Source organism: Haemaphysalis longicornis, unplaced genomic scaffold (genome assembly GCF_048455015.1).
Source record: "Haemaphysalis longicornis isolate Haplotype H1 unplaced genomic scaffold, Haemaphysalis longicornis Haplotype H1 scaffold_8, whole genome shotgun sequence".
In the NCBI taxonomy this organism is placed as follows: Eukaryota; Metazoa; Arthropoda; class Arachnida; order Ixodida; family Ixodidae; genus Haemaphysalis; species Haemaphysalis longicornis.
In genome coordinates, this window is record NW_027526445.1 from 91101313 (window position 1) to 91126402 (window position 25090).

The window sequence follows — 25090 nt, forward strand, 5'->3', positions numbered from 1 at the left end:
ATCTGCACAAACATACGGGTACGCACAGGACGCTGGAGAACCATTTTTCTGAACAAACCAACAGTATTCTTATGTTTGCTTTTTCATTTTAATATACAGATGCGGTGTGTAAATATCATGGGCGAAAAGGAGACGGAAAGAATGGCGACAGGGAGACACAGCGCTCAGAAAATTTCAGGGGGTGTTCTGACACCAACACACCCTTCCCCCACTTACAGGTCACAAACTCGGTGCATGCTAGAAGAGCTGGATGCATCTGCCTAGGCTTTCCTAGGTGCACTTCAGTAGTCGGAATTCTACAGGAAGCTCTATGGTTTTCTGCCACCATGCTTCAATATCAAGGTTCATTTGCGTCATTAAACTCTTGGTCGTTTAAAGTCATCAGCCTGCTGCTCCCACCAAATTTAGCATTCAAATGCAAGCGCTTCGTACCACAACTTTGATTTTCACACCCACCAGTTTCGTAGATTGTAGCTTGTAGGTTCAGTTGAGTGGAATGCACAATCATACCTTTTGCCTACTGCACCATTCGGAATTTGTCTAGTAACTTTTCCTCAACAGTACGACACTTTCACGCAGCTTTGCGAAATAAACCTTGAAAGTGCCTGCCCTTCGGACAACTGACTTCCTCGGAGGTGCTCACTACTCTGTCTCAGCTGCAGTTATGGTCTCTCTGGAAGCTGGTCGAAGCTGGAGCTGTGTTTTCATTTTAGAGTGCAGCACTTAAGTGCCTGTTCCTGTGGTTTCGCAACGCCTTCATGCCTTGTTGTAACTGAGTGTCCAAAGGGGAGGAAAGTACTATGGGGAAAGTGTGGCAGGGAGCGCAGTATGCCGAGAGAGTGCAAGGCATTGTCTTTGGTGAAGATGTGCTACAAGATGCCCGAGTATATCAGGCGCGCTTGCTATTGCGGTGATCCATGAGGCACAGCACTCATCCAGGATACTGCAGTTTGTCCTGCGCAGAAATTTTGCCTTAGAGAGAGAGAGAGAGCCATATTTTTTTATCGTTTACTGAAACATCGTTCCAGTAGCCCCCTACACTGGTGTGGACGACTCTGCACTCGTCCGCACTAGTTCAGGTGGAAAAAGAAGCATTGTGTCTGCACGGTGACAGCTCGGGGCTTTCTGGACTGAGAAAATGCAACCCACACTTCTGTGTTGTTTGTTCGTTTCCATTTATTTTTGCTTGGCTCCGTTAAACGTCTTGCTCGCTCGCTCTGCCAATGCCTGCAACTGCACGCTGCGTGCAGGTGCGCTGTCGGCGAGTTCGGCAGACCGAGTGGCACCCTCGTTTGAGGACACCAACGTGGCATTTGCGGAGCTGGTGGCAGACCACGAGGCTGCCATTGGGGGCGTCAGGCTGACAGCACAGGAGCACCGGCAGGCCGAGGAGAGGCTCATGTCCTTCTGCTGGCACTGCATCAAGGTGGGGGAGGGGGAGAGAGAGGGAGGAGGGAGGGAGGGAAGAAGAGGCTGGTGGGACAAAAAAGCAAGTGTTACTTGTACATACTATATTTACACGATTGTAGGTCGACCCTTTTTTTTTTTCGAATTTGACAATCCAATGTTAGGGGGTCCACTTAGAATCGAAATCGAACCGTCTACCGCTAGTAACGGCAAGAGAAACGAGAAATCGGGGGTGCTACGAGGTGGGGACAGCTTTGCACCCTCGTTCCCATGGTTATGGTCTAAAGTGTGAACCACATGGGCGTTTTCTGCTCGCGAAAATGCGCCACACTGACGCTGCCACAAATACCACCCGCATGCTGCGCGCTACGTGATCGGCGGCGGCAACATGGCAGCGTCACCAGCCGCGAAGAGGTGCGCGTAGCTCCAGCGACCGCATCTAACCGCTCTGTAAGATATCACTGAAGGCACAAACGAAGGTGTTTGTGCACGAAAGGAGCTGATAATGTGGTCGAAAACGACACTATAAAGCATCATCCGCGCCGCTAGGGAAAGCACCAATCGCATATCTGCCGCCGTGGTAAGCCTAAACATCTCCGGTGGCGGCAGCCGGTTGTCCCGAGCGCTTTCAAACTGCTGCCATGAAGAGCAGGCCTCCCCATTGGGGCAAGACGTCAGGCTCCTCCCACTGCTGCACTTGTCACGCGTCATACCAACGTAGAACTTAGAAGCTGCTGCTCGCACAGAACCGTCGACGCGGGCGTGAAAAGGTCGCCCGCGCAACACCGACGCGCACGAATCACGTGCACAAACGCACCAAGAAGCATTTTATTCATCTGTAATAAACAAAATAAGTAGTAGCGAATCCCTTGATTCAATGCGCGGTGCTAACGTAGCCCAAATCATGTCACATTGTTGAGTACACTTCCGAACGCGATAGTGGAAGGTTAGTCGCTCAAAAGTAAACCGCATGCGGGTGCTTCCATCAGCCGCCATGTTGTTTGTTTCGGTATCGCGCGGCAGTGGCCGCTGCCGGTAGCTTCAATGGTTGTCATCTCGCAGCGAATGTGTTCTTCCCACTCAACCCACAGCGCATGGTTATTCCTGGTGCTTATACAAAAGCTTTTCTTTATTAACAACTACCACGCATACCACAAGTGCACAGCTCTGTGGGAGCATCGGTCATTGATGGTAGAGCCGCCGTGTCGGTTGATGGGAGAGCTTCTCTTTGTGATACGATTTTCTAGGCGGCTCTCGCTCTTTTTATTATTATTATTTTTTTTTTGAGAGATGCAACTTTTGGGGGTCGACCTACATTCGAGTCGACTTACAATCGTGTAAATACGGTACTGCTACATGCTACTATGTAAAGGATAGGCATCATGTGTGGTGCTACTGTGTTCTGTTTTTCTCTTTTTTTGTACAAAGGCTCTCCCGTCCAAAGAAGAGAGAGTGTTTATACTATGAAGGGTGCTCCTAAAGGGGCCATGGAGACAAAAAAAAAGGGGGGGGCCATCTCCACTAACGTGAAACGTGAGGAGGGGTGAAGCATGCAGTGTATGAGTGTATGGTGCGGTTTCAGTGATGCAGTTTCGATGTATGATGTGGTTTCGAAGTTATGATGTACTGTATAATGCGGTTTCATTGCTGAGCGCTCTGCTTCTTCGTGTGAGCACATCGGCATTTTTTCCCACGGAGATGAAAGCGTTTGGGGTAAACGTAGTAGCTTTGCTGTAAAGCTGTTGTGTCTTCGAAGCATGAAGCGTACAAGCACGAGGCGTTCAAAAGCGATTTTCGTGGTGGGTTCTTTTAGTACACGTTACGTTCTAGCGCAAGGCGTTGGAAAACTAGTGTCTCGGTGTTTTAGTATCGTGACCACATGAGACGACAACAGTCCAAGCCCCTAATGGGCTTCACCCCTAATACTGGTTTTGGGTCATTAAAAAGACTGCTCTGTCTTGGTACAGTATAGCATCGTTACAACAAACCACATTAGTGATCACGATTTGAGTCTGCTGTAAAAGAAGTACGAAGAATGCTAATAGTAAACTTTGATGGAATCATAAGTGGGGCCGGTTATAACGAGAGTGGAATCTCGGTGATACGAATTCGGTTGATACGAATTTCGTTGTGATACGAATTTTCGAAATTCCCCGGCCAAAATGCATTGTGTGCAATGTAAAAAAATTCGGATGATCCGTACGCATTTATCACTTCGGTGCGGGTGATACGAACGCGCGAGCAGACGACTGCGGCGTGGACGGGAGGCGGGAGTGTTGGAGCGGCCGTGCGGACTTGGTTGTGCGCGAGCACAAAAGCATTAGTCCTCCCCCGTTGACGCTAATCCTCCTCGTGGGGAGGTGCTGTTCCGAACGAACCGAACGTTTCGCCATCTCGACGCCTGTGTTTTCTCCCTCCCTTCTTTTATCTCCCGCTGCAATCTTTTCTCTCTGTACCTTTCGGTTCCGCTGGCTGCAGCTCGGGTGCCTCTAGCTTCCTTTTTTTTTTTTTCATATTATACTTCTTGAATAAGCCGCGGCAATCAAGCGTTCCCTCATTTCTGACCGCGAATACCCTCGCCATTTTGCCTTCTCCGTATTCCTCGCTTCCGTCTATGCCCTGCGCTCTACCTATCCTGTTGTCGCCTTGCCGTGTTGCCTGTGCCACTTGCGCGTCGATTATGTTGAAGCGTGAACCGTATGGAGCGTTTTCTGCTCTCGAAAACACGCCGCAGGCGCGCTGACGCCGCCGCGAATACCACCCGCATGCTGTGCGCGGCGGCAACATGGCGGCATCACCGGCCGCGAAGTGGTGCGGGTAGCTCGACCAACCGCTTCTGATCGCTCTTTAAGATGTCACTTAAGAAACAAATGTAGTCGCTTGTACAGTAAAGGAGCTGATAATGTGGGCGGAAACAACACTACAAAGCACCGTCCGCGCAGTTTGGGGAACGCCGATCAAGTATCCGCCACCGTGGTAAGCCTAACCATCTCCGGCGGGGCCAGCGGGCTGTCCGGAGCGCTTTCAAACTGCCGCCGTGAAAAGCGCACCTCCCCAATAGAGCAAGTCGGCAGGCTACCCCCACTACCGCGCGCGTAGCGCATCATTTTCCGAGCGATGTAGAATCTGACGCAGGGGCGACATCGTCGACGCTGGCGTGAAAATAACGCACGCGCAGGAATTGCATGCGGTTCACGCTTGAGTTCGTGTGCGTGCGTCGCGTCGGCGATGAGCGCGCGTTCTTTTGACGCCCGTGTCGAGTCTGTCGACGATTTCGCCCCTGGGTCTTCTACGATTCTACCTCGCTTGGAAAATGATGCGCGGCAGTGGGAGGAGCTTGCTCTTCAGGGCGGCAGTTTGAAAGCGCGCGCAGCAGCTGGCTGGGTCACCTCCGCGGCGGATATTTGGCGCGGATATTTTATAGTGCAGTTTTCTCCAACACTGTCAGCTCCTTTTTACCGCATGAGCAATTTAGTTTACATCTTGAGCTGCGTTTTAACAAAAGGTTAGAAGCGGTCGCTGAAGCTACCTGCACCTCTTCACGGCAAGAGCCGACGCCTTGTGCCGCCGCCTGCCGCATGCGCGGCACATTTCCATTTTTTCTCGTTTTCTGATGATATGAATTTTCGGGTGATACGAATATTTTTGCCGCCCCTTGAGATTCGTATGACCGAGATTCCACTGTAGTAAACTTTGATGGAATTATAAGTGGGGGCGGTTATAACGAGAGTTCAGTGTTAACTGCTGAAGAACAAAACAGAAAAAAAAAATGAAGGTGTGCTGGTCATTTTTTAAAATTTAGTTACAACTGAAACACGTCGGTATAACAAACCTTCAGGATGACTTGGGATTTTCAACGGTGTCATCCCTCCTGCGATGCCATGAAGCATGTCACAAGACCTCCCGCGTGAGTCTTCTCACTCTTGTCGTGCTCTTGTTGTATGGCACCCTCTCCATCTTTATTACTGCTACCCTTTCACTTCTGCAATCTACAGTGGAATTTCCATTGTCCATTCCAAAGAAACAACAAAGTGGGGCCGCATTCATTACGCCACAAATGTCGTCGGGGCGCAGTCTTCGCTTCTCGGTCCATTCCTGACGACACGTCAGATGACAGGTCGGCCAACGGTTTTTGTTGGTGAGCCAGTGACACTGCGTGGAATTTCCATCGGCCGTTGTAGTGTGACAACGCGGTCTGGCAATTCGGCAGTTGGCCGAGGGGTCACCAATTTGCCGCTGTCGGGTCGGCCTAGTGTGACTGCGCCGTTAAAGATTTTGGCGCAAGTTAAAAATCTCCGCAGGCGGTCAAAATCAATCCATAAGAGCCCACGGCGCACCTCATAACCGAGGTGTAGCCTTAGCACTTCGAAACTCCAAAATTTAAATTCGAATTTTTCGTGGTCTGGAGGAACTATGTTTTTATTTTTTTTCTCTTTTTTTCCCCCAATGTTTTCTTCGATCCCGGCAGAACTCGTGCTCTCTGCTGGAGCTGGTGGTGTCCACCTCGCTCAAGGAGAACGGAGTGTCCTACCCGCTGGATGTCGACGCTCTGCGGGAGATTGCAGATGCCCTCATTGCAGTCATGACCGGCTGCAGGCACCGGGTGAGTGGTGCCCCATTGACGGTCATGGTCACACAGGGGAGAAATGTGACGTAGTCATGCGGGTTAGTGTGCACTCTGGCAGAGCCTATCTGGCATGGCCATGGATGTTGCACATTTCGTAGTTTTCAACTCGCTCGACTGTTTTGTGCTACTGCACTAAGTTTCACGTTTTTTGCCCCTCCCCTTTCCTTTGCCTTGGAAACTGAAGAAGCCAGGTGGAAAGTTGGCTTCCAAAAGCTTTAAAAACTTGGTGCTAATGTGCAAACTTCCAGTTCTTGGAATGAAGTTGCACTCTCGACACTGGCACTTCATGGATTGTGGTGTTAAAGGCCTAGTAGAGAGGAGCGGCAACTTTAGGTAAAACACCAGAGTAGTCTGCGGGCTGTTGAAATGGAAGTCTATTCCTTGCCAGCATGGACGAAACGATAGCAAACACAGCAATGCAGTGATGGGGATGGGGCTGTCCATGCTTGCTACTGCTTACCTATCACTGCATGCACGTCTCGTGTCTTGAATACCGTATTTATTCGAATATAAGGCGAGGTTTTTTTCCAGAATCCGTAGTCTCAAAGTCATGACCCGTCTTATATCCGAAGCTCAGAAATGTCCTTTTTTTTCTTTTTGACTCTCCAAACTGCACCCTCGCCTTATAATCGTGACCATCTTATAATTGAATAAATACGGTATCTGCTTGGGTGTTGTTTTCTATTGTCCATTTAAGAGGGCAGGTGGCAAGTATAAAACGGTTTTTGTTATATTCATGGACCAAATTTAATCACTGTTGGAGCATTTATGCAGTTAATTGCCCTAATCACAAAACTGGGATCAACCCAAAGATATCCTCTATAACTTTTTTACTCTCAAGACACTCATTGCATTCACAAAGGCATCCTGGGATCAACTAGTGAGAGACTGAACGAGGTGTTTTATGTCAGTCTGATCAGGGAGGTCTATTCTGTGCAAGGAAGCTAGCAGATCACTGCCTTATGCCTTATGGGTATCCAAAAAGAAGGAGAATAACAGGAGTTTCACTTTCCTTTTGAAATAGTTTCACTTTCCATGGGGGAGATGTGGAAGGAAAGGCTTTGCAGTGAGAAGTGAAGCGTTCCTTAAAACCCTGCAGGGTGCCATTGAGAGCTGCTGTGAGTCGCTGCGAAGCCTGTGCCATGTCCTGTCGAGTAGCAAGGACCCGGAGATTGCCGACATCCCCTTTGGCCTTCTGAAAAGCGTAAGTGTTGACGCCTTACTAATTTCTTGCTGTGGAACTCTGTTTGTTCTCTGTTCTTTCTCTCTGACTGTTTTTCTTCAGTTATTCTGAAAGCGCGGTGCACGTTTAGCCAGGTTGAAGGTGACGTCTGCAAATGCAATGAAGCAGGCACTCGATGAAGCAGAGTTAGAAAGGTTGCATTTAATGGGATTGTATTGTTTCTGTTCATGTATCAGGCTGGTTGCATTGATCCAGTTATTTTCCACCGGTTGGCACTACTCAGGTGGTTTCGTTGCTTTTGTTTATTTAATCTAAAAACTCGATGTCCGAGCATTCATTATACAGAGGGTAGGGTTGGATATACAAGAATGGACCGAATGTTATGGGGGGATAGAAGATCGAAATACAGTCTAGCCCACTTATAACAATAATGATGCACCACAAAAAAGCCATTGTTATAACCAATAATTGTTGTAACAGGGTTGGGCACAAAATTAAGCACTTAGGGGTTTTCACCCAGCATTTACAAAACAGAAATATAATTGCACGGCTGACCACCCAGGCTCAACGATGTGTGTGCCAACCAAAGCCACAGGGCCCCCAGGAAAGACCAGAGTCTTTCACATAGGAAGAAGTCTCCGCATCAAAGTGTTGTTGTCTTCTGCCTTTTTTAACATCGGTAATCAACAGTAGCCTAGTGGATCCCCATTACCCAGCTATAGGTTTATTTTAATATGGACAGTGTTGAAGAGCTGCCCCCTGCCCCTCTCTTATTTTCTGGGCAGGAGATAAGAGGGGCAGTCAGAAGTCTCCTCCTTCAGGTATGGCATGGCTACATAAAAGGCACCAGCTTTTTCTGAGTGTTGGAAAGATAGAAGATGCTGCAACTTATTTCGTGCTTAAAAAGCCATGCTTGGTCACACACAATGCACCCAAGATCTTTCACAGATCTCCAAATACTATACCTTATGTGGGCTCATACTGTCAGCTTCAATTGTTGTAACCAATAATGAGAAAAATGACCGTTGTTATAAGAGGTTTATTTTACCATATAACATATAGCAATGGTGACGGTGCCACAACTGTTTATTGTTATATCCAGGATATTGTTATATGTGGCATTTTTATAAGTGGGTTGGTCTGTACTATATTAAATGCTGTGGGTATCTGGGTTTTAGAGCGACCTAGCTCGCAGTAGAAAATACGCCGTGGACTGCCAACTGGCATGGTGGTAGAGAACGGCCAGGAACGCATACGATGCAGGAAGGGCCGTCACCAATGTTTATGGGCAGTCGAAGAAGGCTTGTTGGGTGCGTCACTTAGTCACCAACAAGGCCAACCAATCCTTGTCTGTCTGCCTGTGCTTTGCCCTTTTCATTTGTCCCTGTTGTTGTCCTTGATTGGTGTAACGCATTTCCATGGCCATACAACCATTCCAGGCCCTGTCCTCGCTGACGTCGAGGTCCAAGTCCTCGTCCATCACAAGGCGGTCGGCCGGCCTGCCTCTTCTCGTCAGGGCACTGCTGGAAGGAGAGGCGAGGAACGTTAAGGTGAGCTTGTGCAGAAAGGTGTTGCGAGTGTTGTCTACTGTTATTGTTTGTGTGACAACATCAGAGATGGAGCTGTGATCTGTTATAGCATCCTCGATAAACCACATTGCTACGCACAGGGTGCACCAGTGTGCCTTTTCATCCTCAATGAACTGCACTGGTGTGCACCATCTGGTCTTGATAAACTGGGGCGCACCGTCGTGGGGCAATTTTCGGTTGCCGCGTTGCTCATTGAGAGAGTCGACGGAGCGCGGGGGTGCAATCCTAAGATGCATTGCGAATGACGCCGACAAAGTGGGGTCGATGGACTCGTGTGAAGACAGAAACGGCTGTATATTGTTGCTGACACGGATAGGTTGCTTGCGAATTCATCTGACAGCGATGTGAGCGGCTCAGAACGGGCGCTAATAATGACCAGAGATTGCCGATGAGCACGCAAACATTAAGTGCCATGCAGGAATTTCGCTTAGTGCATGGCCAGCCAGTAGGAGTAAATATTGGAGTTTTGCGTCCGTTTTGTTTGAATGAGGCATCGCGCACAGTCAAGGAGTGCCTGGACCATGGAGGGCTATTTCACCGTAGCTGAGTGGCAGGCCATGACTGCAGGCACTTTCGCTGTTATGGCTCTCAGAAGACGAGAAGCAGTTTGTAAGTTGCTGTGTAGTGGGAGCGTGCTGTGATGCGTGTTTGAGGTTGTAAGGTTGTGTGGGTGCTTGCAATAGACGTCGGTTTGTACCAGCGCTGCGTCTTACTGAGCTACTTCCTTGGCACCTCTCAACGCTTCCTTGAGTTCAAATTGTAAAAAACACTTACAACTGTAGCGCTTTTCAAATTTTAAAATTCTTGTGGGATTTCGCATTGGCTATGCATACAGCCTCAATACAATTTAAGAAGTTTGCAAGAAGGTAGTGCATTTTGTCTTGTTACACTCTGTTAAAAACTAGGGGTGTGCGAATATCAATTTTTTAAATTTCGAAGCGAATACGAATAATAAAAACAAAGTTCGAATCGAATCGAATATTTTTCGAATATTTTTCGAATACGAATACCTATTGTTTTTTGTGAAATAAACGTTTCCACCATCTAGAGACACAAAAACTGCAACTTTATTGCACAACAAATCATATAAAGGAAAGTTGGGAATTACACAATACCATTGCACTCAACAGGTTAAGGTCCGCACTCACTTAAATGTTATCATGGAGAAAGGTTAACTGCTCGACATGTTCGGGGAGCAGTGACAACCTCCTGGGGCGGTATTCTCGAGTTTTGTCCCTTTTGCGTCCCTTTCAAAAGTGTCCCTTTTGGCGAGCCCTGATTTGCTTAAAGCAAACAACAGGAAGTGACGTAACGCAAGCGCGGCAAACCTACTGCCAATCTTCCTCCATGCTGCCAACGTCCACTTCTTAACCGGAAGTACGCCACGATGAAAGGGACGCAAGAGAGACGTTTTAAAAAGGGACAGTTACGAGAATACCGCCCCTGCTCGTCACGACTCCGACGACTCTACCAGATACCGAAAACAGACGCTCACTTGAGACACTAGTGGCCGGCATCCGTACACATTACCGCGCGCTGATACAATAAAATCTCGATGATACTAATCTCGCGGGACCGTGAGAAATATTCGTATCATCCGAAATTCGTATGAACCAACACAGACCAAAAAATTGAGCGCTGAAAAAAGTTTTCGGTTATTTCTTTTGTAACTTTCGCTTGAAGAAATTCTTGATTTTTTCTGCTTTTTTTAACCCCCGTGTCGCAAAGCAGTCCTTTCTGGAGCACGGAAAGGTTCGCGCTCACCTCTTCACTCGCGGTGCCTAAGATCGCTACATGCCGCAACCCCGCAACAGTCAAGCGCGAACCGCATGGTGCGTTTTGCACGCGATTCGCTCGCCTGGGCTTTGCTTGCGCTGTATTTTCACGCCCGCATCGACGATTTCGCACCCGCGGTAGCGCCTACCTCGGTCAGAAAATGACGCACGACGCGCGTGGCAGAATGGAGGAGCCTGACGACTTGCTAAGCGATCGAGACAGCCGGCTTGGCACCGCCGGAGATGGTTAAGCTTAGCACCCCGACAAATATTTCATGGGCGCTTTCACTAGCGGTGCGGGTGATGTTTTATAGTACCGTTTTCGCATGCATTATCAGCTCCTTTACCGCACAAGCAACTTCGTGTTTCCCTTAAACCGCATTTAAAGAGCGGTTAGAAGCGCTCGCTCCAGCGCCCGCGCCACTTCACGGCTGGAGCCGACGCCATGTTGCCACCGCCGGCTGCGCCCCGCACAGCGTGCGGGTGGTTTCGCGGCGGTGTCAGCGCGCGTAGGGCGTGCGCGCCGCGTTTTCGCGAGCAGAAAATAACAGCCCGGCCGTTTCTGGAGTAAGAGTGACAAACAGGGCAGAGAGAGCCGTCACTTGCTCGATCGGCAGTCGGGTGGCCTCACCGGCTCGTTCGTATCCGCCGGGCCGCGCTGTCCGTTCGTACAGCCAAAATTTTTCACATTGCAAACAATGCAATTTCGCTGGGACTTTTCGGAAATTCGTATCACCCAGAATCGTATCATCGAGATTCCACTGTAACCATGAATAAACACCGATACAGTCTCCGAAAGCACGTATCGTTCGCCGTGTATATGCTTCGCGACTTTGGTGTTCAGACACGTTCTGGTTCTTTTTTTTTTTTTTTTTTTTTTTTAGTTTTGGGTGGTTCGAATATTTCGAACAATTAAAGTGCCGTTCGAATCGAATCGAATACCAAAAAATTCGAATCGAATATTCGAAGTTTCGAATATTCGCACACCCCTATTAAAAACCCATTTTCTAAAGGTTATTTCAGTGCGATGTGTATCACAAATTGATTCAAAAGGCTACTTTCCTCCCAAAGATGTTACAAATTTGCTTTCTTAGGCCCCTCAAGACGACATCATAACTGTCATGAACTGCTCCGAATCAAGGTTGTTCTGCTGCATAATGGAAATTTCGCTGCTCCAAAAACAGCTGCCAAATCTGTTTGGACTGTCAGCCCTGGTTTGCGAACGGCTCTCAGGAACTAGGGAATTTGTGCGCTGTGTTTCTACTGCTAAGCGATCACAGGGTCGTGCTCTCTAGCCTAGCACATCACAGGCATGTACTGATTCCTGATTAGATTTTCTTCACATTCTGGCTACACCCTGCTGTTCTCATCTTCATCATCCACTAGCACCTTATCACATATGCCTGCAGAGCAATAGTCTTTCTTGAGCTACCTAAATGCAAAAGTTTTGGTTTGTCTGTCTGTCTTTCTATTCAACTGCCTGACGAAGAATTAGAAGATTTATTGAGTGAGATGTATGTATAGTGCAAACCTTTTGTGAACCCCCAAGTCTGTTAGCGTATGGCAATCTTGTCAATATTGTTGAGCAAAAATAAAACATGAGACACATTTGAGGCAAAACATCAATGCACAGCTGATACTAGCAGTGTTCTTTCAATTGAAACTAGAGACGTGTTTTACGTTTGTGATAGCAAATTAAAAAAAAAAATGCATTCAGAACAGTGTTTTAACCAAAAATACAAAAAGGGGTCGTGGTTTGCATCAGTAACGAAAGGTCACTACAGGTGGTGTGTAAGCAGTTCGAAGCAGGAAAATTGAATTGGTTTAAGCAAACCTCCTCGGTATTTATCATGGTAGGGGCTAGGCGGGAGAGGAAGGGTATTACCGGGGGGGGGGGGGGGGGGTAAGGGGGGGGAGGGAGGGAGGGAGGGAGGGAGGGAGGGAGGGAGGGAGGGAGAGAGAGAGAGAGAGAGAGAGAGAGAGAGAGAGAGAGAGAGAGAGAGAGAGAGAGAGAGAGAGAGAGAGAGAGAGAGAGAGAGAGAGAACACAATTACGTGGCAGAGGTGGCAGAGAGCTAGCGTCTTTCAGTGACATTTGGGGTGAAATGAGCAGATACGCGGCCCATTTTTTTCCTTCTTCTTCATCTCTTTTCAACAAGGCCCACTCCATCTTTCCCTCTTCCAGCGTGCCATGTCCTGGGCGGTGGACTTCCTGAGCCGCGTGGTGGAGGAACACCCCCAAGAGGAGCAGCCACCTCCCGATGACACCGCCAGTGCCACCACAGTGGACGTGCCCCAGGCCGAAGCGCTGCACGTGCTGTGTGCCATCGTTGGGTCAGCCTCCTTGGTCGCGCCGGTGCTGCCGCACCTGGGGCGCATCCTGTGGCTCTGCTTCCAGGGGCTGGCATCAGCCCTGTGGCTGGTGCGCAACGCCGCCCACCAGCTCTACGGTGGGTGGCTCTCTTCACTCGGTTCTAAGCTTTTGTGGGCACGTGCACAGGTGGGAATCGCAAAGGCAGTGCTCTTTCCTGGGCTATCTGAACACAAAGTGCTCCCCCGTGTGTCTGCGCGTCCGTCCTGCCCGTCTGTCACTCGATTCAGCTTTCCAGTGAGAAAACAGGTGAAAAGAATGCTTGAACATTGATTGTAAAGTACGGCACGGTGCACAACGCACTTGTCTAAAGCAGAGAGTTGAACTTCAACGTCTTACCTCTGTGGACTGCGGACACAAGGGATTCGCAGGAAAAAATTTGGGACACGAGATTCAAATGGTAAAAAAGAGAAGGCAAGCGTGGCAGGGGGTGGCAGAAAGCTAGATGTGCAGATGAGATCAAGAAGTTTGCGGGGATAAACTGGTCGCAGTTAGCGCAGGACCGGGATAAGTGGAGATCCATGAGAGAGGCCTTTACCCTGCAGGGGTAAAGGCCTCACGCACGCACAACACTGACGCGCACGAATCGCGTGCAAAAACGCTCCTGAAAGTGGGCTTGGGCACCGAGAGTGAGGAGATGAAAGTCCAGAAAGGACCGCTCGGTGACATAGAGATTAAAAAAAAAAAGCAGAAAAACGTCACGGATTTCTTCACGCGAAAGTAAGAAAAGAAATAAATGAAAATTTGTTTTAATGCTTAATTTTTTGGTGTGTGTTCATACGAATTTCGGATGACACGAATATTTTTCGCGGTCCTGCGAGATCCGTATCATGGAGATCTTACTGTAAACAGATGAGAATTTACCAAGTGCAGGGGATAGAAAATAGTATGCAAGGGCAGGAAACGGTTAGAGAGTTGGGGTCGCGCGCCAGCGAGCTAGTACGGCAATTTCACGACGCCTGACGTTGTTGCCGAGCTTCACGAGTACGGCACGCAATGACGGCGCCCGTCTTAGATTTCACGTGGAGTTCATAGAGGCATAGAATTCACATACGGGAAAATTGAAGTTGAAATGCGCGCATGTGGCCTCGCAGGGAATTAAGGGGAGACGCGGGTCTTGGAATCCCGAAATTTGGCCAAAAAATCGATTTTTAGAAATCGCCATTTTCGGAAAGTAGAGCTATTTTTCTACCGGTTAGCAAAATATCCAGACCCAAGAGTACGTATTTGAGCCATAATATCAATTTATAGCACCGACGCCCGCTAAAATCGGCCAAGATTCGACGCGAAAATAGCATTTTTTCGACGACTCGTCCCTCGGGTTCTACATGCGCCACGGCGTCCATCTTGGTCTCATTCGAAAGCGCATCTTTTCGTTATCAATTCCCCGCCAGAACCACTCCGTTTCGTCCGTTGGTTGCGAGTAAAACCGGGGTAGAAAAGAGACGGATCGCGCCGCCTAATTGGTTACTGACTGCACGTGACCGCAGGGCGCAACCTCATTGGCTGGGCGCCGTGGGTCGTCTGCTCGGCACTCTTCATCACAGGGCAACGGCTCATGTATTCGTCTATGCGAGGACCGGCAAAAGCCCCGCATGGCGTAAAAATAAAGTAAAGATGTTTATCGATAACCGAAAGGAAGAACAGGCGTTATTAAAAGCGCCTGAAATACGATTTTCTGCTCCTGTGACGACGACTTATCGCGAGAACGGCGCCGAGACGGAGGTAGGCTTAGCGCCCGCGCGGGCTGCCGAGACGATAGCGTAGCGATATGATTACGCCTGCGGGGGCACTAAGGTGCGTCTATCTTTCGATCAGCAGCAAATAGATAGAAAAGAAATGATAAAGTGGAGGATGCCGCATGCCAACGTCGCAAGGGAAGTGTGTTCATTCTGTTATCAACGATGCTGCGGCAGTTCGGCCCGCACTCCGGCGCGCGCTTCCTCGTCGGCAGGTTACCATATAGATGAGCGATTTGAGAATTATAAATGTTCGCACTGTGCACAATGTACATTGGTGACGTAATATACGAGTAGATTAAACCGAAAACGTGGTTATCCCACCTAGCCAAGCGCGTGCACGTTACAGAACAGTGGCGGGCATTCCGTTACCAGCCCCTTCGCTGCAACTCACTTCACGCGATGCAAATCCGATTTGATTGCTACAAATGAAGCAGTAACATAACAAAATAGTGTTTACAACTGTGGTGCACGCTCGGCACCTCAGCCCTAGTCGCCAAAGAGAGACGGCGCGATGCCAACAGCATAAAAATTGAAGCAACGTTCTGGCTTTGCTTTTGTTCAGTTTTTCTGCCAGGTGCCATCTGTAGACAGAGGATTTCATAATTTTCCCACCAACTGATTTCAGCAAACTTGGTATGTTCGTGTTGAGCGAAACGCGAGCTACATTCTAGAACCTTTCTTTTTTTCATATGCTCAATAGATAAAACTGTCACTTGTAGTAAAACTTCAACTGCGATTTTCTCAGCTTCCCTTTTTTTGCATATGTGCCTAGCCTTACAGGGGTTTTGAGGTAGTTTTTTTCAAAGGATTTCTACAGGTGTTATACCGTTGAATTCGGGATAAAATGAACTGCATGCTGAAGCTATTTTAATTGGCTCATTTTGCCTCAAATAAATGTTATGAGTAATAATTAGAGGTCATTAAGTTTTCAGAAAACTGTACTTGGCATAATTAGATTAATTCTATCCAATCAACTATCTTTACAGGAATATAAATAGCTTCAGCATGCATGGCAGGTCTTAAGCTACACATCCATACCATTTATTTAAAAAAAAATTGAATAAAAAGTTCCTTAAAGGCCCGTAAGAAATTACTTAATTAGGCTCCAGTGTTTTCTTTATAACTCAAAAAATAATTCTACCACTTGAAAACTAATTACATATTTGAAATGAGGAAGACAAAACACATATGCACAGTGATTTTCATTATCACAGACCAATTAATAAAAAAGTTCATTTCAAGACCCACGTCTCCCCTTAACATAGTTTCAGGGTTAGGTGTTGTTAGTCAGCGCTCCCACGATAGCCTTCCAATAGCGCTCGATTTTACATAGCATGTTCGGTGTGATGAGCAATTTTTAGTTTGTTCATAGTAAATCTGCTATTGTGTAAAAATGAGAGCTTGTTTTTTTTGAATTTTTGTTGTGCAGGCTGCTGCACAAAGTTCAATGGAGACATTCTTCAGGAGACTGATGAAAATGGGGTCAAACTATCCATGTTCAGGGTTCTTTTAATTTTTTATTATCGTTGAAGGGCATGCTTTTAGCGATTATCTATCAAGAATGCAATATGTGTCTTAAAATTACTTCTATGAATACCTGCTCCGAAAGCTGGCTTTGCTGCTCCGAAACGCATTTTTGCCTGCTCCAAAAGCTGCTCCAAAGTGGCCTAAGCCGGTAGCATCACTGTTCTTCCCTTTTTTTTCTTTTGGTCGACAGGTGGGACAGCCCCGAGGGTCATAGGGCTGAAGAAGACCCGGGAGGAGTTTGTGGGCCACGACGCGGTCACTGCCCTGGACCTGTTTGCGAGGTTCCCCGAGCTCAGGGAAATGTTTCTGGCCAAGCTCAGCCGCTGCCTCGGCTCGGAGAGGGACGAGCTGTACTTTGTGCTCGACTTCCTCTCGAGGCTGAAGCCGCCTGCCAGCAGCCGAGAGGGCCTGTGAGTTCAGCTTTGCCTCCCCCTTCCCATCTCTCTTCGCTGTTTTTATCCAACTAGTCAGTTATTTCTTTTAACTATGTTTTTATGCACCCAGTGGTGGGACAGCCGCGTATATTGCGCAGTTTTGATACAAATTTGTTTTCCTGCACCAAGCTGCTCCGGAAGCATAAAAATTGCAAGAATTGCACCAAACTGCTCCACAATAGCTTGAAAGCAAGGTACAGTAGAATCCCGTTGATGCGTTCTCAGTTCATATGATTTCCCGGTTACTACACTCTCCATTGTGAACACTGAAAATTCCCCATGGTACGTTCCTTACAAGATTGTTAGGGGTGTGCGAGTGCCGAATAGTACCTTTTGAATCAAATCAAATTCGGAAGAAAAGCCGAATATCAAATCAAATATCGAATATCAATTTTTTTTTTACACGCCTCGATTTTTATATGTTTTTGTGCAGAAGCAGAAGCTACTTTGCGTGTTTGGGAGACACGACTTTTTTTTTTTTCAACCCAGAGAAACGCACTTTTCATCTCGCATCGGCAGTACTCCAGGAATCCAGAGTGGGCGAGATACACATTCGGGAGAAAAAAAAATGGCTTGCACTAGAGTTGCTGTACTGCAATCATGGGCAATGACTATACAGCGCCTCGTAACTCAGAAACAAGCATTTCGCTGGCATGAACAATATGACGCGAAAACATGGCAAAACCACAGTCATGGACCCACAATGTGGCACTTCTTCGGAAGCACATGGGCAGTGTGAGGTGTGATTAATATGTAGTGGACAAAAAGCTCGCACTACAGTCGCCGTGGACAAGCCTGTGCTACCCTTTGTAGTCTCAAAAACAAATGAACACCAACTGCATTAAGAACAGCCAGAAAACATCCGTTTAGTGGCTCCGTTCGCAGAACATCCGTTTGCTGAATTCAACTGAACTGAACTGAACATCCATTCACAGAATTCAAAATGGCGGCCACAGTCAATGGCAACGGCTTGAAAAAAAAAAAAAAAAAAACGGTCCTATCGATGCGATCACAGATTACGCCTTGCAGCGGGATATAATTGATGCCCTCTGCATGGCGCGCTCATCGAAAGCGTGATTTGGATGAAACTTGCCGAGCAGGTGGATGATGTAGCAGCAGTGCGTTAGTGTGCGTCAACGTCTCTCGCTTTAGCAAAGCCAGGAAACATTCGGAAGTTCCACTCAACTATTCGAAAAATCAAATAGTGGGTATTTGATTCGCGAATCGAATTATTCGGAGAGGTACTGTTCGATTCGTATTCAAGTATTCGCACACCCCCTATCGATAGTACATTTTCCCGGGTTGTATATTTCTCCCTAGCATTTTTTTTTTTTTAAACGTATCAAGGAGGTCCTTCTGTATTTTACTGTCACATCACTTTCAGGTGAAAAATATCGACTTGACAACTTGATTTTCCGAGCAACCCCAAAGTGATGTTGTTTTTGCAGTTTGATTGATTGCTAAATTAATCTATAAGGAAATGTGAGGATCAGATAGCAAAAAATGTCCCACAAAGATTGTTTGTTCGAAAGTCGCATTTTTGGATTGCACGTTTCATCACGATGAAAACCTTGTAAAGTGGCGTGAAAAATTATTTGTGCAAGTTGACAAATAGGGAAATTTATTAAATTTATTGTGCGCTGTATCTCCGGAACTAAACTGCGTGCCGCTGCCATTTTTGGTGTGGTTAGGTTGGCCGGGTTCTCATGTTTTGCATTCCGGGCGCCTTTTTTATTGTCCCTCATAAACACACAAATCGCAGAAGAAGAAAAAAAAAATACGGTAAAACAAAGAACATGATAGCTTCTATTACAGTAGAACCTCGCTACTAGAGATACTGTTACAAGAGACACTTGGTTATAAGAGACATTTGAAAATGGTTTGGTTGGTTTCCCTATTTTCGCCATGTTAGCAACATTGCATTCAAGAGACATGGTTACTAGACACATTCTGTTACTTTAGTAGGACAACTTTTTTGCGTCCCTGGAGTAAGTTCTTCAACTATTTAGAAGAGACACGATGAAAGAAGGGCCTTATAAAAAGGACCTAATGGAAAACTGCCCTGAAAATGAAGCTTGCGCCTGCATTTAAAAGACTGCAGAGATTCCAAAAACTTTTGAGGAGTTTTTATTTGCAATTGTGGACCTTGTGTGTTCAAGAAGCCTACCGATCATGTGATGCTCGCGCAAGTAAACGGTGCCCTCGAGGATGAACCAGAGGAGTAGGATTGTAGGACAGAAAGTGTCGGCAGTTAGGGTTGACAATTGTCTGAGAGCACTTTGACGGTATTGTGAGAACGGGAATGCTTGCAAAGTGAAGGGCTTTGCCTACAGAAGTTGGGAAGGGAGCTAATACAACCTTCAGTCACTAAAACTACGATGAACGGCTTTCTTAAACCATTGCGAGAATTTTCCCGTCGACCTGTCTGAATACGCTTTGATACTGACTTATAACAAAGTGGTCATGTTCGACTCCGTACTGTTTTTAGAATTCTTGGTTACTAGAGACATGTTTCCTGGGTCCCTTGAGTGTGTCTTGTTAGAAGGTTTTACTGTATAGCCCTATTGGTTCTCTTTCCGGATTCACTAAGATGGCCTTCCTGATAGCTGGGCAAAGTTGCTGGTTTGTAGTTCATGTGCTTAGTGCACTTTGCCAGTCTTTTCCCTGGTTTAGGTTACACTGTTCCCGTGCAGTCATTTCAGCTGTTGCGGTGCTGAGCAGTGATGTTATTGTGGCGGTAATTCTTGAGGATGTGTGCCATGTTTCGGGAAGTTGCGGGGCTTCAAAGACGGAATCCATCGAAAACAATGACTTCACTGTCGTTCGTCCTTGGGCATGAAACATGGTGCATGCGTCTAAATTGGGGTTTGGGAAACGAAATTTCGGACTCATTGCAATGTTATAAAACGCCAAGCTGTATCTGTGTTTGTCAACGGCCTCATTAGTCGCAGCAACAGAACGATCGACACGCCAAAAGTTGCGATGTGGACTGCATCGCTGCGAAGTGCTTGGGTGGCACCTGATAGCAGTTAATAATGATTGATGTATGGGAAGTGAAATTTAATGCCAAAGGTGAGGTGGCTAAATGTAGCAACGTTACTCAAATTGTGATTGAATATGCACCTTGAATATGCACCTTGGGGGTGCGACGACTGTCCCCTCACTTTGCGCAACTTTTTCGGTCCGAAACGCGATGCAAGACCTGAACAGGCGTTAGGCGTCGGGCCCGGACCGCGTCAGCAACAAGGCGCTCAGAAACTTGAACGATGCGGCGGTGACGGCGGTGACGGCGTACTTCAATAAATGCTGGAGGGCCGGCAAGCTACCACGCCAGTGGAAGGAAGCCAAAACCATCCTCATTCCGAAACCGGGCAAGCCACCCGACATCGAGAACCTACGCCCAATATCTTTAACATCGTGCGTGGGCAAACTGCTAGAGCATGTCTTAATGACCAGATGGCAGCAGTACCTTGAAGAGGCGGAGCTAAACCCGGATTCTCTCATCGGTTTTCGGAGCAAGCTTGGAACGCAAGACGCCATGCTCCAACTCAAGAAGGAGATAGTGGACTACGAAACGCACACCAGCGACAACAGGGCAATACTGGGCCTGGACCTGCGGAGCGCCTTCGACAAAGTCCGGCACTCTGCGATCCTCGCCCAGGTGTCGCACCTGAACATGGGACAGAGATCTTACAATTACATTCGGAATTTCCTGACCGACCGAACAACTCGCATCTCCGCCGGGGATCTCCAACTACCAGAGAAAACGCTAGGCAGCGAGGGGACACCGCAGGGCGCGGTAATCTCGCTGCTGCTCTTTAAAGGAGCCATGAAGAGAAAAGGCAAGTTGGTTTTAACCGAAAGATTTCGTGTTTTATAGTGCCCCCAGCGCTTGTCCGGATACAAACGGTGCTTTATTCACTGAGAAATTAAACAATTTAGGTTAAAATTTTGATTTTCCCGCTCAATCGTGCGTTTTCGTGGCCCCAAGTGACATCACGGGAACCGACCGCTCTGCAGCCTAGAGTACCTTCATTCACGCATCCGCCGTACAGGGTAGAGACACGTAACGCTGGCGCCGCCATGTTCGGTTGCTCGCTCGCCGCCGAAGCAAGTCATTGTGTCAAAACCGCGCTAAAATTATCGCCGCAACGCGGTTTACTGAAGAAGTTTGAATCATATTGTCTGTTTCGCGTTGCTAGGTCTCGTGGGAAACGAAAAGAATAACGCGTTGAGCCCGTTGGCCCAATTGCGGCGGCACGGGACCGTTCAAAGGTTGTCTCCACCCTATAGCGGTGTTGGTTTGTTCCCGCGTTTCTTTACGTTCCGTAACCTAGATGGCGCCACCATACCGTGGCAAGCGTTTGGTTTGTTTTTGCCCGCATTTAAACCTGGCTTGTTTTTGTTCTGGGAGAAAATATTCGTTCCCTGAAACAGTGCTCGCTCGACAAATGGGGTCACGTAAGACACCGTTGCTTGCGTCAATCGGCCAGTGTCGTCTGAGACAACCCCAAGCCCCGTAGTGCTGTGCAGCTAAACCAAAGCATGCTGTGCGCAGTACGAACAGCAGAACGCATCAGTACTTCTATGTTTACATGTGCTTTCGTAACTTCCACTGTTTGTCCCATCATTCCTATTCCTTTGTAAAGAATGTGCCCTAAATTTAAGCGCAAATCGCTCGTTCGTCTAGTTTGTAAGCTCTACCTAATTTGCGTCTGCTTCTGCCAGCCTCCGCCAATCGCAGGGCTTAGCCCATGTGACATCACAGGTTCTGTTGCGGGAAATGAGCTGGTGGGTCGCATGACCATTCCCGTTTTTCCTAATTATGTAGCTTATTTGAGCGAAGTTTACGTTAAAAGTGGTGTCAGTATGATTCTAACGAGACAATCTTTTGAATGAACCAAACTTGCGTTTTCTCTTCATGGCTCATCGGGGTCGCCAACCGGCTGCGAAGCGTCGAAGGTGTGCGCCACACGGTTTATGCCGACGATGTGACGCTGTGGGTCACCGGCGGCAGTGACGGCCACATAGAGAATACACCACAACAGGGGTTCTCAAGCATGTTTGTCCCAAGGAACCCTGCTAAGTTCCGTTAAATGCCAAGGAACCCCCCCCCCTCCCGCCATTTTTCATTCCGTTCATGCTACATTAACGTGCCATAAATTCAAAAGCAAGCAAGGGTATCGCTTTTTTTCCCCCGTCGACTTTACGCGAATGCGTACGGTAGCGGCACCTATCTCCAAACAGGAGAAATGTGCATGGGGGTAATATAAGGACGAGATTCAAGTGCAATAGTTTAACCACGTGGCCCGTTTTCGGAGTCTGGCTGGCTACAAGCTGCTGGCGAGATTTATTGCGCAGCTCGCGCGTTTCTGTTATGCGCCGAGATGTGCTTACTGACACTCGGGCTTGAGTAATGGAGGTTCCTTAGATCGATCGCAGCTCAAGTTCACCATATAAGACTTTGCGACTGCAGAACCAGGGAAAATTTATCAGTGGCTCGCGGAACCCTAAGGAGAGGCCTGCGGAACCCCTAGGTTCCGTGGAACCCACTTTGAGAAACCATGCACTACAAGAAGCAGTAAAAACGATAGAGGACCAACTGAAGGGCTCAGGGCTGGTGTGCTCCCCCGCAAAGTCGGAGCTGATGGTGATCCCACCCAGGGGAGCGAGTCGCAAGAAGCAAACCATCCGAGACTGCGACAAAATCCGCATACGAACGCAATGGGGGCACATCATCCCCGAGGTAACCAAGATTAGAGTTCTGGGCATGATCATCGAGCGCAGCAAAGTCAACAGGGCAACGGTCTCCAAGCTCGAAGCTAAGACTGGCACGGCACTGCGTCTCATACGCCGTGTCGCCAATAGAAGAAGCGGGATGAAGGAAGCCCGACTCGTCAGACTGGTTCAAGCCTTCGTGATCAGCCATATCACCTACGTCGCCGCCTTCCATAATTGGCGGCAGTGCAAGCGGAAGAAGATCGATGCGATGATCCGCAAAGCTTACAAATCAGCATTAGGGCTCCTAGGGTGCACGAGCACGCAGAAGCTCGAAGCCCTGGGACTCCACAACAGCCTGGAAGAGATCGCCGAGGCACAGCAGACGGCGCAGCTCACCAGACTGTCGGAAACCAGGACCGGCAGATCTATCCTCAAACAACTAGGCATCCGAGCCAAGGTTGACGACCACCGCATGCAGGAGCAGATACCGCGGGAGCTGGGCAAGCGCATCGTCGTGAGCCCGATCCCGCGGAACATGACTCCGACGTTCCACCAAGAAAGAAGAGAGGCGAGAGCCAAGGCGCTGATCGCGCTACACGCCAGCGATGAGGGGGCCGTGTTCGTGGATGCGGCCAGTTACAAGAACATCGGCGACGCCTTCAGCGTCAGCGTGATCGGAGCCAAAACGGGTGAGACCAGGCAGGCGGCAAGCGTATGAACCACGGTGCCCAGCCAGGCGGAAAAAGTGGCGGTGGCCCTCGCCATCGTGGACCCCAGAACGAAGACGGTGTTGTGCGACTCGCGAACGGCAGTGCGCAACTTTGCGAAACACCGAGTGTGCAGTGCGGCCGCGCGCATCCTGCGCAAGGCCGAAGCCAACGGAGTCATCACCAGTGCAGTGATAAAGTGGTTTCCCGCACACGCGGGCGAAGGAGTGGCGAGCTCGCTGGGGCTCGCCAACCACAACGAGACGGCCAACGCCGTGGCGCGTGGACTCGCCGGCTGCGCCCCGGTAACGGCCGCCGCCGAAGTGGTAGATCACCCCCAGAAGGACATCATGGACACTTACAGCGAGATAACCCTGCGGTACCGGTTAGCCAGAAGAACGATGGCCCTGCCCCACCCTCGTCTGACGCGGGAGGAGGCGGTGGTATTACGCCAATTGCAGACTAATTCCGTGATAACCCCCGTGTTAGCAAAGCACCTGTGGCCAGAGGTATACGTAACAGACTTGTGCAGACTGTGCGGGAGGGAGAGGGCCACGTTGGCCCACATCCTGAAAGACTGCGAGTGCGCGAACGCAGACAACAGTGCAGACGTTCTCCCGCCCCTCGTGGAGGAGGCGAAGAGATCCGAAGACTACGGCGTCCAACACACGGCCATCCAGCAGATCCTAGCGGCGCTTGAGAAGCAGCGACCGGACGGGATGGAAGCAGAAAGGGTTAACCCGAGTACGCTGAAGCCCGCCGCGAGCGGCTCTCTTCGCTAAGAAGGCGTCCGGCCACGTCGCCCCAAGAACCCGCCTAAGAGGGTGGGATGATAGGGGTTACTGCAGGAGACCCATTAAAGTTGCTCTCTCTCTCTCTCCCCGTGCTGTAGACTCATTCGCACATTGCTAGGTGAGGTTAGAGGTTAGTGAGGTTTATTCATCGTCATCATTGGAGGCTGATTTAGTGTTTTCATTTTAAACTGATTAAAAAGTGGACCCCCCCCCCGAGTTGCTACAAATTTAGTTTTTTAAGTTCTTAAGGTGACTTATCAAATTTCATTAACAGCTTCTAATTAAAGTTCTTCTGCTGCAAAAGGTGCTCCCAAATCTGTTTCAGCTGCTCACCCCTGTGGAGCTGCCGGACGTAGATTTCCTGAAATGTGTGTCGTGTCATCAATGAGCCCAGTCACTGCCTTACGCTTGAGTCTGGAACAGAGCTTTCGTTCCCAGTTCAGGCCCTGAAAGCTTTTCTATAGCAAAGCAGCTTGCGTGGTTATTGGTTACATTGGCATCCAGCTGTATGTGTACAGTGTATTCATCATACCGTAGTGACGTTTGTTCTTACTTGGCCCTCTACACCAATTCTAGCTCTATAACGCCATCTTTTTATACAGCACCTTCAATTTTCAAGATGACAGTCACCATCATTGCATTGGCGCTCTTTGGCCCCAATGCCCTTGTGCCAAGAAAACCCATCGTCGTCTTCTTCTTTTTCCCTCCTTGGCATAGCACAGGATATGTAATGTAGGTCTAACTGTAGAATCGTTAAAATGCCTTTCGCCTGTTGTTAGGTTGAAAGCAGCGGAATTCACTTCTTTCTCTTTCTCTCTCTCTCTCTCTCTCACACACACACACACACACACACACACACATTTCCTGCTTGCTTTCTTGCACCTGCGCACCTTTGCTCATCAAGCAGCGTCAAACGGTGGTTAAGAATAAAGGTCCAGACGAGGCGGCGAAGCAGTGTAAAAGACGGGGAAACGCTGGTTTATCTGCGCCAGGGTCTGTCGTTTGAAGTGGACTGCGTGCACCCAAGTGTCATATCAGGGTTTTTAATGCATTGTTTCTATGAATAGTTTTCCGGGACCGCGGTGATCCGTTGTAAGAAGCGGGGTTCCACGGTTTAATTGTTATGACAACAACACGAGGAGGCACAGCGGGTGGGGGGTGAGGTGGTGTTCTTGCCCTCTTGGGCCATTTGATTCTGCCACTCGCATTGCTGC

The 25090-nt window shown here is 48.5% G+C and overlaps 1 protein-coding gene across 1 annotated transcript in view; it reads left to right on the forward strand.

Moving 5' to 3' along the window:
• The window catches only part of LOC144148380 (tRNA (32-2'-O)-methyltransferase regulator THADA), a 156679-nt gene that overhangs the window by 51219 nt on the left and 80370 nt on the right, over positions 1-25090 (forward strand). The window contains exons 15-20 of the mRNA XM_077679922.1: positions 1251-1426; positions 5876-6010; positions 7134-7238; positions 8657-8767; positions 12766-13030; positions 16411-16630. Coding sequence (XP_077536048.1) covers positions 1251-1426; positions 5876-6010; positions 7134-7238; positions 8657-8767; positions 12766-13030; positions 16411-16630 — 1012 coding nt within the window. The remainder of the gene's footprint in view (positions 1-1250; positions 1427-5875; positions 6011-7133; positions 7239-8656; positions 8768-12765; positions 13031-16410; positions 16631-25090) is intronic.